Source organism: Cavia porcellus, unplaced genomic scaffold, assembly GCF_034190915.1.
Source record: "Cavia porcellus strain 051 isolate PalLab524CR breed Dunkin Hartley unplaced genomic scaffold, mCavPor4.1 scaffold_24, whole genome shotgun sequence".
NCBI classification, from domain to species: Eukaryota; Metazoa; Chordata; class Mammalia; order Rodentia; family Caviidae; genus Cavia; species Cavia porcellus.
The window spans coordinates 6,866,132-6,880,576 of record NW_026947507.1 but is presented as its reverse complement, the minus strand read 5'-3'; the positions used below and the strand labels follow the sequence as shown (position 1 = coordinate 6,880,576).

At 34.7% G+C, this 14,445-nt stretch overlaps 1 protein-coding gene across 3 annotated transcripts in view; it reads right to left on the bottom strand.

The window, feature by feature from the left end:
* The window catches only part of Micu3 (mitochondrial calcium uptake family member 3), an 88,314-nt gene that overhangs the window by 6,133 nt on the left and 67,736 nt on the right, over nucleotides 1-14,445 (bottom strand). For all 3 annotated transcript variants that reach the window (XM_063234599.1, XM_063234600.1, XM_063234601.1), the window contains 3 exons: nucleotides 12,148-12,248; nucleotides 11,068-11,239; nucleotides 1,691-1,799 (listed from right to left, as the gene is read on the bottom strand). In XM_063234599.1, the coding sequence (XP_063090669.1) occupies nucleotides 1,691-1,799; nucleotides 11,068-11,239; nucleotides 12,148-12,248 (382 nt within the window). The remainder of the gene's footprint in view (nucleotides 1-1,690; nucleotides 1,800-11,067; nucleotides 11,240-12,147; nucleotides 12,249-14,445) is intronic.

The following is a 14,445-nucleotide window of genomic DNA, read 5'->3' as shown; positions in this document are numbered from 1 at the left end:
ACATCTATTTTCAGTGACAGGGAAACTATTAGATAAATAAATTTTCAAGAGAAAGCAGAATATGAGACACTTACCCAAATAACCACTATCTCAGGACCACCCACAAATATACCAACAAAGAAGTGCTATGAGTATCTGGATAAGTGGTTACTTCTATTTGTAGTGTAGAGGGAAGGGACAGGATGGCAGTGATTTGGAAAGGCTGTGATTTTTGTGTTTGAGCTGAGCCTTGAAAGAGGGGTAATTTCAACTTGTAGTGGTGAGGGAAGTGGCAGCTGAGAAGACTTGCGTGAACGAGACAGCACAAAGCATGTTCAGAAGAAAACAGTGTGATTTGGCTAGAACAGGGACATGCGGGATCTGTAGAACCTGCGTAGAGCTTCTGCCTTTCAGGCAATAGGCATCTAGAAAAGTTTCCACAGCAGGTACGCCCCAGAAAGGTTTTTTGTGTTTTAGAAAGATTCTTCTGTGAGTTGTCTAGGAAACATTAGAAAGTAGCTATTTGCAGGAACTGCACTTAGGTGGCTAACGCTACAGTGCTTTGAAGAAGTAATAATCCAAATTAAGATGCTAGAACTAGCAAAATAAAGGAAAGAGATGGACATATTCCTAGTACTGTACTTGCAAAAGCAATATAATTTTTTCTACTTTTAAGTTCCACAAAGTAAAAGAGCAACTTTCTATTCTGAACCAAGTAAGCTGAGGCTGATTTTCTGTTTTAAAAGCTTATCATAGTAGTAAAGACTATTCTTTGAAGCATGGCTCTAAAACTTTGGTTTGGAAACACTAATACAGTTTGAGAAGGCAGCATGTTGAACATTTGGGCTATAGAAAGGATGAATATGAATTTTCTAGTTTCTCTTACTCAATGAATAAGTGAAGCCAGATAATGGATTTATTATCGATGGGTTTTAGGGGTGGTGTTCTTTTCTGCTTGTTTTGGTGCTAGGGATTGAATCCAAGCCCCCTCACTATCCTCTGATATTTAAACTTGGGAATTAACACATAATTTCATTATGGCACAGACAGTTAAAGTCACTTTAAAAGACACAAAGTCTCCTGATAGCATGAATTTTTAAAAGGCTCTATGGAGGCACACAGTAATAGAAAAAGGACTTGGCCTGCCAGCCAACAACCTACAGAGAGCAAGTGAGCCAGCTGCTTCTGAGGACAGGGGCATTCTGCATCCTGTGTCAACTTCACTTTTTGTAAATTATGCCAAATAATATTCCCTCCTTCTCAAAAGTCAGTTAACGTAAGTAAGTTTCTGGTTTGGAGGTGGCTCTGCTAACCAATTTTTAGCTTTTCATCCATCAGGTAAAATAACAGCTTTCTGTGAGAATGTCGGGGTCACGTTGAAGTCTCTCTAGGCAGACATGTGTCTCTCCATGGTAACCGACCTCCATGAGGCTTCCTCTGTGGAGCTGCTTTTTTTTTTTTTTTAAACAAACATTACCTGTTTTTCTTCAAAATATGAGATTAAGCACTAAAATAAATTTTAAAAATTTAGCACATTTCCCTAAATTTGCTAATTTTAAGTGTCTGAACCTCTTTCTCACTGAAAGCATAGACAAGACAGTTCTGAGAAGTTGATGGATGATACAAGGTATCTAATTAACTTGTTGCCAGTGATTCTAGAAACAATGTGGAATTAACTTTTGCTTTTAATTTCTGAAGAACAGTTACTTACCTTGTCCTATAGAACGGCTTGCAAAGTTATACATATTTAGGGCTATTGCAAAGTCTTCTAGGTTGTTCAGAAATTGGAAAAATGACCTGAATTCATCAAATGTGATGCCCTATTTTGAGAAAATAAATGTAAATACAATTAGTGGTACCAAATTTACTGAAATAAATATCTACTCTTAATAAAAATAAACAGATAAAGCATTTGCAGTACATCTTGTGCATAAATATTTCCAGGGCTCATTCTGAAACCATTTTTTTCCAAATGGACTGCAAGATTTCCTCAGATTTACATTCACTGGGCAAGGCTGCTACCATTACAATAAGAAGTGGATATTTTAAAAACACTGTCCTTATTAACACAGAGTTCCCAAAAATGCTACAGTAAAAAATGAATAAAAATTTCAATTTTGAAAATCCTCCAGGGCCCATTTTTAAAAATCCCTAAAAATACAAGGATTAAAGAGGAAAAAGAGGCTGGGGATTTAGCTCAGTGACATAAGTGTCTGCCTGGCAAGCGTGAGGTCATGAGTTCGATCCTCTGTACCATGAAAAAAAAAGAAAAGAAGGAAGAAAGGTTTTCCTAACACATGAACTTCTTAAATTAGATTCTGGATTGATCATTCATGTCTTTATATTGACAATGCAAAATCAAAATGTGAGCACTGACAGTAGTCTATGAACTTGTTTCTGCTAAGACAGCAAGAGGAAGTACAGTGGCTGTGAAGATAGCGTTGGGAGTGCAACACACGAGCTGGAGTAGATCATGGAAGGGCCAGCAGCCAGAGTAGCCTCTTCTGGAATGTCATGTGAACAAAATGCAACTACTACCACTGATGCTACATCAGTTAAATATGGAAGTTATTTTAAGTAAGTTCAATGTACCTCAGAGACTAGAAAGCACACACACTGCAAAGTCATACCTATTGTTAGCTTACTATCTCAGACTGTATCTAAGAAGTTACACATTTTGACATGAGGAGCTGGGTTTAGTTAATGTGTTTTCCTGAACAAAATTAATGTAAGTGAGAAAGTATACAGAGAAAACGAGTGGAGGGTCAAGAGCATAGGCTTATGCCAACCTTAAAATGAGTACAAAAGAAACCTCAGAGGTCTCTATTTTCATGTATACTGATCACTGGTCATATGATCTATTAGCAAAATACCCAAATTTTGATATACATTATCTGCACTTCAATTCCAAAACCTCTTTTACTTGCACTGTGAGTCCTCATTGTCTTTTGATCTTTATATTTTTCTGTTTTGTTTTTCTTATATTTGTCATGGCCACTGTAATCCTGGATTCTGCTGTGACCTCCAATGATTTCTGCAGCGCTGTTAGAATCAGACAGCCTGCACCAGAAGGATCTGTTTGGATGTGGAGAGCCTGTTGCCAGGGAAACTGATTACTGCTCTGGGTCTGAATGTTTACACTGTGACCAGCTGCCACAGCAACAGTCTGTCTCAAGATAAAAAGTTACTGCTAGAAATAACAAGAAATAGGATGATGGGATATTGCTAAGCAAGAGGTGAACAAAGATATCAATGCTTTTGAGGAGAATGAATTTTAGAAACAAACTGAAGGATGACAAACCTCAGTGTTCAACATCTGAATTTTTAGATGTTCAAAATACAGTTCTAACTGTCTCGAAAGACACGTCAAATTCACAACCACACAGGGATCTTTATGTACAGCTTATACACGTCTGAAACTATGAAATTGTGAGACAAAAAAGTAGGACATCTATTTTGAAGGACATAATTTAAAGCAATCATCCTCTATAGCAGTGAGACACAGACAATCTGGAGGTGGGACAGAAATAAGCGTAATGACTGTTTCTGTCCACCCTCATCCAGAATTAAAACTGTAGTAACTCGCTGGGACTCGAATGTAGTGTATCCTCTTAGAGGTAAAATGAAAAATGGCTAACATTTCAACAATAACAAAACAATGGTAAGAACTGAAACAAAATTAAAGTATCAAAAAATACATACAATAAAAGTGCAGAAACCCAAATGTCTATTGGTCAGTTGATGTTTCAATAGGATGATAATACCATTTACCTTGGAAACAACTGTCTCTTCAACAAATGGTGCTCAGACAACTTGATACCAATACACAGAAGGAAGAAGTCAAACCCTTACTCCATACTATTTACAAAAATTAAAAATCAATCACATTTAATTATTGATATTATAAAATCTTACAAAAGAAAACCAGAGACAGAATTTTGTGACATATTACTTGACAACAGTTTCTTAAATATGACCCTAAAATACAACATGCAAAAGAAAAAAATAGATAAATTAGATCTTATCAAAATTAAAAACTTGTAGGCTTCAAAGGATACTAATCGAAATGATAACCCACCACAGGAGAGATAACTTACATATCTACATATCTCTATTGTCTTAATAGAGAATATATAAAAATTCTCACAATCAATACCAAAAAGACAAAAAACTCAACTTAGAAAATAAGCAAAGGACTTAAACATACATTTATCCAAAGAAGATATATAAATGGCCAACAAATACATGAAAAAATGCTGAATATAATTACTTCCTAGAGAAATGCAAATAAAAATCACAATAGATACCACTTCATACCTACTAAAATAAAGTGTCAGACAGTAAGTGCTGGTGAGCATGTACAGAAATTAGAAACTTCATACACTGCTAAGGGATTGAAAAGGGATAGAAATGGCGTAGTTACTTTGAAAACAGTTTGGTAGTTCCTCAGAATGTTAAACACATATAACTAATTACTCCAAAGCATATACTCAGTTCCCTTTGGGTGGACAGCTTCTGTTTGGATAATAAAAAAGTTTTGGAAGCAATGAGGTGATGGTTATATAACATGGTGAATATATATACTCCCACTGAATTTTATACTTTAGAATGGTTAAGGTAGTAAATTTCATGTCACATATAAGATAGTAAACTTCAGGTCATATATATTTTACCACAATAAAAATTATATACATTTACTGAAATACGTAATTTAGGATGTGATAAAGGCATTTACTGGAACATTTTCCTTGAACAGTGCTGAGTTATAAGTGGGGAAAACTGACATAGTTAATAAGATATAATTCAATAAAAACACAAAGCAAAGAAAATTGTGGAGAGCAGGTTGTGGTGGTGCATGCCTATAATCCCCATGCTCAGCAGACTGAGGTGGGAAGACTATGGGAAGCTCCAAGCCAGCCTGGGTTATATACAGTAGTGCGTTCAAGACCAGCCTGAACTACAGAGCAAGACTCTAATCTAAAAAAAAAAGTTATAGATATCAAATTGCTAGTGTAATTACACTGGTTGTTCAGAGTGATAGTGTTTGGTCTATACTCATAATAGTTAGCTGACAAATAAACAGATGTAACTGCCCAATGTGTGCAGTTTCTTTCCTTAACATGACTGAAGTATGTAAGCCTGAATAACTGTCAAATGTACAGAAGGAGAATGGGGGACTGCCACCATGGAAATGGCAAAGAATAATACTTAAAGAATCAGTTCCTCTACAGAAACAAGCATAAACTGGGAAAGACCAAGAAAATCCACTTAAAAAAATTCTGGAATGTAATTCAAAATTTATAGCAAGCATGGGACTGGTCAATGAAGAAAAGAATGGCTGAAATTCACTGACCAATTACTGTGGTGTGTTCAGCCACTGAGCTACCCTCCATTATTTTTCAGTGCTGTGGAAGCAGCCTTGGAGATGGGAGGTGGCATTCTCGGTGTAGCTTACTGTTGTTAGGGGGCTCATATGGACCTTGACCTCAAAACACAGCGGTGTGTGACTTGACCCCGAGGGACCAGCAGAGGCTGGCTGTTTTGCATCTCCTTCTTGCACGGGAGCAGCTCACCTGGTGAAAGCTGCATCTGTCAACAGATTTAATGGCACACATACTCCACACCCACCTGCATTGAGGATATGATATAGAAAGGGGCAGACAATATTCAGAAGCTTGCAATGGAGGAAACTGATAATAATGGTTAATGGGGTAACAGAGATTCTAAGGGCCATTTTATATTCCTGGGGAACTGGATCACAATGCACACATACTCAGAAAAGACCCAAGAGGACCCCAAGCTACAACCTCTGTCACGTTTGTATGCTTTTGCTCAAGCAGGAGGTAAAGCCTAAAGAAAAGTTTCAGGCAGTCTGGTTTAGTGTTCAAGGAGTAATCTAATTCACAGCCAAGCTCCAAACACTAAGAGAACACTACTATTCTTCTCTCTGACTATAGGCTTTTAAGGAAATCAGTTCACTGTTTGACCACTAAGACAACAAAACAGACTTTGATGATTACATACAACAAAGAACGCAGCCTTCACGAAACAGTTTGGGAAAGCTATAAAAGAAATGGGTAACTACAGAGTGAGAATATTATTTCTAAAGTTACCAGATTGTAATATTCAAAATGTCCAGTGTTCACTAAAAATTACAAGACATGCAATAAAAATAAGGTCCATTTGCTGGAAAAAAATAAATAGGCAGAAGCTCTTTTCAGGTATTCCAGACATTGGACTGATTCGACAAAGACTTTAAATCAACTTTCTCAAATGTATTCACAAGTGCTAAAGGAAATCACAAACAACAACAACAATAACAAAACAATAGGAAAATGATGATCAAAATCAGGATATCAAAAAACTATATAAAGAAACCAAACCAAATTATGGAGATAGAAAGGCTAATAGCTGACATGAAAACTTCACCACAGAGATTCATCAGCAGTTCTCAGCAAGCAGAATAAGGGATCAGTGAAATCAAAGGACAGTTTAAATTATACAATGTGAGGGGTAGAAGGAAAAGAATAAAGAAAAATGAACAAAGTCTAAGGGACCTGCGATGCCATCAAGCGTTATCAACATATGCTTTAAAGAGACTGAAAGAAGGAAAGACAAAGAGATGAACAGGAAGAATACTAAAGAAATAGTGGGAAGAACTTCCAAATGTGGTGAATGACATGAGGCTACACATTCGGCAAGCTGAATGAACTCTAAGGAGGACAAATTTACAGAGACCTGCACTAAGCCACATTATTAGTAAATTAGTGAAAGCCAAACACAAAAAGATAATCCTATAAACAGCATGAGAGAAATGACTCCTGATATAGAAACAACCCTCAATAAAATTAGCAGCTGATTTCTCATCAAAACCATGAGGCTAGAACACGGGATACATTTCAAGTGCTGAAATAAACCCATCAACCAAGAGTTATATATTTGGCAAAAAAAAAAAATCTTTCAAAAATTAAGAGGAAATTAAAACAAAGATAAACAAAAGCTAGAGGAGTTTATCACTCACACGTCTGCCCTTAAACACCTCCCTCCTACAAATTCGAGGAAGTCCTTGAGGCTAAAAATGAAAGGAATAGTAATTTGTAGCCATATAAAGGAACAAGAACGATAGTTAAGTAACTACATGGGTATTTCTAGCATGGGTATAATAATGATAACACAATATGGGTGATAATGTCTGACAGCAATTCCACTTTTGGTGTACACAGAAAAGGAATGAAGTGGTATTCAAACAAATCCACGCACACATATACACTTAGCAGCACTATTCATACAGCCAAAAGACAGAAATAGCTCAAATAGATGAATGAATAAACCTTGGTATATACATATAATGGAGTATTCAACCATAACAAGAATGATATATACTATGATGTGAATGAACCTCAAAATCATTATTGAAGAGATTGAAAGGTCACATATGTCTGAGTCCAGGTAAACTGACTATCTGCAATAGGTAAATCCACAGACACAAAGCAGAGTGATGGCCACACGGATGGAGGGGAAAGAAGGACATGGAAAGGACTTGCTGAATGTTAAAAGGGTTTACTTTGGTATAATTAAAATGTATTGGAAGTGAACTAGGAATAACGGGGTTTCCATTAAATGAAACTGGGAAGATGGTGTGTGGAACAAATTTTGCCAACAGTAAGTCTAACATATCTCCTGGATCAGCAAACGGAAATACCAAATGGGCAAGATGATGTAAGATGCAGAAATTTAAGGGGAGACATAATCTTGAAGTTAATACACTACTGACTACCAATCTGTAGTCCTGATTGTACTCTGAAGGCTAGAAGCACATATTCAACTGCTTAATATCTTCACTTAGGTCATCTAAGTAGGAATAGCAACCTTAGCTGGTCCATAGTTAAACTTTTGACTGTCTCTCTTAATCCCAAACCTGTTTTCTTACTTCGTTCCATAAATGCTACCATTACTGTACCTTGTGATGAAGGCCAAACCCTAAGAATTCTTGATTTTTCTCTTCCTTCACACTGAAGTATAACCCGGGAACAAGATCTATCACCTGTTTTAAATGATCCAATATCTCATTCCTTTTCCTTATTTTTATCCTGGTCCAAACTATTTTTATCTTTTACTTGGAATCCTAACAAGAGAATCTTAACTTGTTTCTTTCAAATCTAGGTCAACTAGAGTTTATTATCATACAGCAGCCAAAATGAGCTTGTGAAACATTAATCAAATTATATGTGGTAGATGAATTAGATCACAGCTGAGTGTTCTAGCAGTCACTGAATACTTATTGAATGGACAGTGCATGAATGGCATGCCTAGTAAAGCAAGGCTTGTGAACTTTTCTGCAAGGGGATGGAGAGTAAATATTTTCACTTTTGCTGTGTAGGTGGTCTCTCTTGAAAATACTCAATTTTACTGTTATGATGCAAAAGTATTGGCAGACAAGGCATTAAATGAATAAGCACGGCTATGTTCCAGTAAGACTTTATATACAAAAGCAGGTGGAGGTGGTGGTGGTAGCAGGGATTGACAGAGGTTACTCTGAGTAAATAATTTAAAGATAATATGAATGTACTAACCATTGTTACTCTCCTATTGTCTGGTATTGAAATTTTTTCTTTTTTATCTTAAAATAAAAAAAGTAAAATTTAAACTTTATATTAGCTTTCTGTCACTCTTAGTGTCACCAGTAGAATAAAAAAACCTATACTTCACAAAGGCCCTTAAAGACCTGACTCGTATCTATCTATCCTCATACTGCTTTCCTGTTTACTTATGAAACGCTTCTTGGTATTTTCTGAGCTAAATCAATCCTTTTTCACCTTTCCCTTCCTTTTGTTATTTGCTGTTTTCTCTGCCTGAAATGCTCTCCTTCCAAGTCTTTGCACAGCTTATTTATTTCTCATGGACTCTTCCCTGTGCCCTACCTCTCACTAGCTCTCTCCCTGACTTGCTTTTCCAGCCCCCACGATTCCTGGACCCTTCACATTTATTATCACTATTTATTTTTGTTTACTTATTGATTCTGTTCCACTACTAAGATTTTACTTATTTCACTGTTTTTTCCTTAGTAGTGAGATCGAGTTCCTAAGTAGATTATCAGTATATGCTAGATAAGTGACTGAAAATGAGAATATTTTAGCAATACAAAGTGTTATTTAAATAGTAGTCCTGTTTTTTCTAATAGAAAAAGATGAGGTAGGAGAAAGGGAAAAACAGGTAGGGTATAGTAATAAAGGAGAAATTAAAATTTTAAGTAAAAGCCTGCCAAGAGTGCCTGCAACACCAAGTGGACATATCAGATATGATAACAGAACATTCCTTCCTTTGGGTAGCCCATGCTTGTTTAACTGATGGCCTGGCAATGTAACTTGAGAAGTAAAAATTCCCTCAGCAACTTGTGACGTCCCTGAACCCACCAATGATAACATTCTAAGCCTGCCTTTGTACCTCCTCCTTCCTCTCCCAACAAAACCCCAAAACCCCAAAGCTCTGACTCTTTGGGCTGGACTCCAGTCAGGGCCCACTAGTCCAATAAACTTCTTAAACTTCCTTGGCATCATTTCTTCCTGTGTTTTGTCCATTTTGACATAACAGTAGAGATACAATCGGCTTACAAAATGCTAGACTTGATTTCTTGGATAAGTATCCTAGTTCCTGAAAACTTTAGTTTCCCTTTTTCCAAAAATAAAAAAAGATGTACTATACTAATAAAAATTTCTTTTAAATTAGAAATTATTATAAAGAAGCATGAAAGGGCTGGGGATTTAGCTCAATGGCAGAAGTGCCTGCCTTGCAAGTGTGTGGTCATGAGTTCGATCCCTGGTACCGATAAAAAAGAAAAAGACAAAAAAAAAATCATAACAAAGAAGCATGAAAAAATGTCAACAATGTCAACATTTGCAAGTTTATCGTGAGAAGTGATGAACTAATCCAGACAAAAAATTACCAGTGAGAATGTCATTTTCCATTTCTGTTGTAATGATTTTAGTGCTTTTATCAACTAGGAATTTTTAGAAGCTGAGTTTAACTTAAAAATACTTATTTTGAAATAATTTTAGATATAAAAATTAGCTATAAAATAGCATTATATGCACCTATAAATTCATCATTCTTAGAATTCGACCTTATGAGTTATAGATTTTGATGTTTCCATTTAATAAGAGAAAAAATAGATTCAAGGTCCCACAAAATAATCTAGTACTGTGAATGGTACAATATCCAATATTTATTTTTAGAAATTGTCTGAATTTCAAGTAAAACAGATAAAAGTCCCCTGGTTAAGAGATAATGTATACTAATGGGCAAATGCATCAAATTCCTTTTTTTCCATTCCTTAGTGGACCTAGAGAATTGTTAAAACATTGTCACAGTGTATCCATTCCAAACAATGTCAAACTTTTTGCAATGTTTTAGTTGGACATTAACCCGATCCTCCTATAAACACAATTAGAAGGCAATGTATCCAAAACATCCCCATGCTTACAGGGGTACTTGTGACATCAGTTCTATTTGGTTGCAATGGTGCATTCAAATACCTCTAGATAATGCAACTCTCAGAAGTGCTGACAACACATTTTGTTACTAAACAAATAGACAACCAGTTGTCTGTAGGCTCTTAACCATTCATGCCATCCAAACTCTTTGAAAGGCCTCACTTCAGCTTCTGATAAGGTCATTCACTCATCAATGGGCAGTCTTCAAATGGCCTTTGAAAGAGTGTCACACAAGTGAACAGAGTGTGACAGAAATAATGTCAATATAAACTGTTTTATGAGGTGATGTTTAAACACTAGTCAAAGCATGTAAATCAGCGGAATTCTCTTGAAAACTAATGATCTGAATTTGAATAAAGTAATTGATAATAGCCATAAGGGTTTTCTCAGCATACCTAAGACAAAGAAGGGTATCTAGAATTTAAAGCTAATTTTAAAATATTTAAACAGTACTGAGGATACAGAGGAAAAAGTAAAATGTATTTAGAATATCTTAATTTACAAGGGAAATGCCCTACAAAATTCCCTAACAAAAGGGAAACCTATTTATAGACTTACATAAACATAAAATGAATAAAACAAAATAAACAACAGATACCTTCTCTTCAGGTATACTGTAACGCACATTTTCCAAAAATACTGATGTATTTTCCACATTTGTATATCGTAAAAGAATATGAGCAAAATCTTCCTCACTGATAGTATTCATTCCATTAGAGTAGGAAAGGAATTCTATTTCTAGAACTTCTGTTTGGAGGTTATCCATGAATCTATGAAAGAAGTGCAATAAAAAATGAATAAGATAAATGACCAAATAGTCACTGTTCTATAAAAGGCCACATGACACTAATTATAAGATGACAAAAGCTTCATTAAATTTCTCAGTATAATAAGAAAGCAAACAGCATAAATTATGAGGCTTTTCCTCTAAATGACTGTGACATTTCAGGTAAGCAACTTAACCTTTCAGGGCTTGAGTTTCCCTTCTATGAAGTGGGGCTAATGTAGCTTGCAGAATAGTGATGTTTGTTGTTATTACTGTGGTTAACTCAAGCTAAGAAATTGGCTTTTCATCTGAATATATAATGGATAATAACCCACATAGATATTTTTATCATTCATTAATTACTTTTTCTAATTACGGGTATAACTGTTAGTTTATAAGCACTGCTGAAAATGCATATTTATCATACAAGTATCTTTTTTATTTAAAAATGATACAGAATTTCAAAACAAAACAATAGATTAACACTGGTTAATATATTGCATGTTGTCATTATTAAAGTTATTGTTCAGAGTACAAGATAAAGATATGAAAGAAATGATCAAACAATCGAATAATGAAAGCACAAACTGTTCTTTTTCTATAACAGAGATTAGTAGTATAGTTATCTATCTTGTGTGTGTATATATATGCATGTTTATATGAATATATACAGACATACTTTTTTTTCCTTCTTTCTTTTCTCCTTTCTCCTATCCTAGTTTTTCCTTTTGAACAGTTTCCTTCCCTTTCACTTTCACAATATCTATTGTATATATTGGATCTTATTTACTCTTTAAGAGTTCATACAAAGTATCTTTTGTTAAGTAGCAAAGTGCTATCAAAGTACTAGACATCTCTAAAGACCCTTGTGATTTTAGCATTCTAATAATTTTTAGTAGAAATTAAGCTCACCTATAAAAATCTTCAAAGTTGAGCTCAGCTTTTCCTTTCTTTCCAAAAAAGTGGACAAGAAGTGTAGTATCTGCTACTAAACTTGTGATGTCATCAGCTCGCTAAAAAATCCCCACAAATTAAGTTAGTTGCAACAAAAGACAGAGCATAGAGATATCTAATATCCCTCAAAGAATTTTATCAACATATAAACATCAAAATGCAATGTATTAACATTAGAATTAAGCACAGGCTAAGTTTATAAATGAAATTATAATTAAAATGAAGTTCACACTTTGATAACAGAAATTTGAACAAAACTGATGTTTTTTTCCTAAAAAAACGTTAAAGACATAGGTGATATTTTGAGAAATTTTCAACCTCAAATTATACACGTACATGGTAAATTATGTTTAAATCCTCTAGGATCATCTAAATGTACTGTTTTTATTAATAACTTAATTTGGATTTTCCTAATAAACCTGAAATATCTGTTTCTTTAGGATGTTCAAAAGAGGTAAATTCTTCAGGTGTACTGAATACACGGAGCTGAGGTAAGAATGACCAAAAGCCTCATAGAACAGCTTCTTCCCACCAGCATACTTCCCTTTTAAAAAAGGTGTGTATTTCACAAACAAGCAGTAGTGTGGTAAGCAAAAGGTCAACTGTCAGATTGATGGCTCTGAGTGCTGACCCTTCTCATTATTTAAATGACCTTAGAAAAGTAATCTTTCTCAGGACATTATCTCCAGGAATAATAGTATATATGCATGAGATATCACATGTAAATTTTTAGCACTGTGACTAATACACTCACGTTGTAAATGTTCAAGAAATGTTGGTTATGTGGTAGTACATGCCTAGCACTCTGGGAAGCTGAGGCAGAAAGATCTCAAATTTGAGTCCAACCTGGGTAACTTAGATCTTATTGCAAAATAAAAAATACAAAAAAGAATGGGGGCTCAGTGAGAACGTCCTGGTTCAATCCCAATATAGCCAAGAAAAAAAAGTTAGCTATTGTTATTTTTGTCAAGTTAATGTTTCAATAAGTTGAAAAGACTAGATGACAAAAAGATAGTAATGCTGAGATGTTGTAAAAAAAAAAGAAAGATTTTTAATATGATACACTTTTTTGTTACTGAAATAAATACTTAAAGATCTGAAAAAAATGCCTTAATATGAGAGGTTCTGGGAACATGGAAAGTTAGCAAACTCAATATATAATTAGGCAATGTTTTCTCCAATGTTGTCATATTCTCTACCTCAAAACAGAGCAGACTAAAAGAGAGCCCTGGTTTTATACAGGTGTTATATAATGACCTCATTTAGAGGTTCTCAGGCTCACTGAGCAGAGCAGAGCTTCACGTAGTCTTTCAGCACCCAAATCTTATTAGACTCAGGTTGCACGCATCCAGGTAATCCAGAACCACAGAGGCATAGGTAACAGTGTGACATCAGAGGAAAAAAAGCAGAAAAGGGAAATGGAGAAAACTTTCCCCTCCGTTGGTGAAACAGAGTACTTCTTGGAGTCATTGAAAACTACACAAATGACCTGAGTATCCATATTATATAACTTGAAAGAGAGTTGTGATAAAAATAGAGACCTTATTCCTTTGATTTTTTTGGAAAGATAAAATTAATCTGGGTGTTTTCACAAAATTGTGAGAAAAAGCCACAAAAGGAACCTATGGGCCATTTACATGAAAGGCTATTGTCTAAATTTGTTCTGATTAAAAATTACTTTAGGTTGGGGCTTGCATAGCTCTGTGGCAGTGTATGCTTACCATGCCTGATCACACATACATACATGCATTCATAGTGATTTGAAAAAAAAAACGAAATAAATTTACATGAATGTAAATTTGTCAAACTATTAAAGTTTTAAAATCATCTTTCAATATATTTTTACTGATTATAACATAATTTACACACTCTTCAAGGGTTAAAAGAAATCTTCAGATACTTTAATGAGATGTTTGCATACTTTATTGAAACATTAAAGACAATGAGCATGTAAAGCATATAAGAAAAATTTAAATTTCACATATTCAAAATAGTGTTACAGACAGACTGTAATCAGCAGTTCCACAATATGTTTATTGAATATCTGAATTTATAACATATGATTTTGGTTAAAAAGTGGTATCAGTTATGACATGCAAATTTTCATTGTATGATTGGAAAGACATTGTTTTACTGTAATTAAAAATATCTATAGTTGGAAACACTTGAATAAGAAGATGAAAGGCATTATCCAATTTACCTATAGTAGTTCAAAAGAACTACTTCATCTCAAATTATACATGTAACAAAGCAATG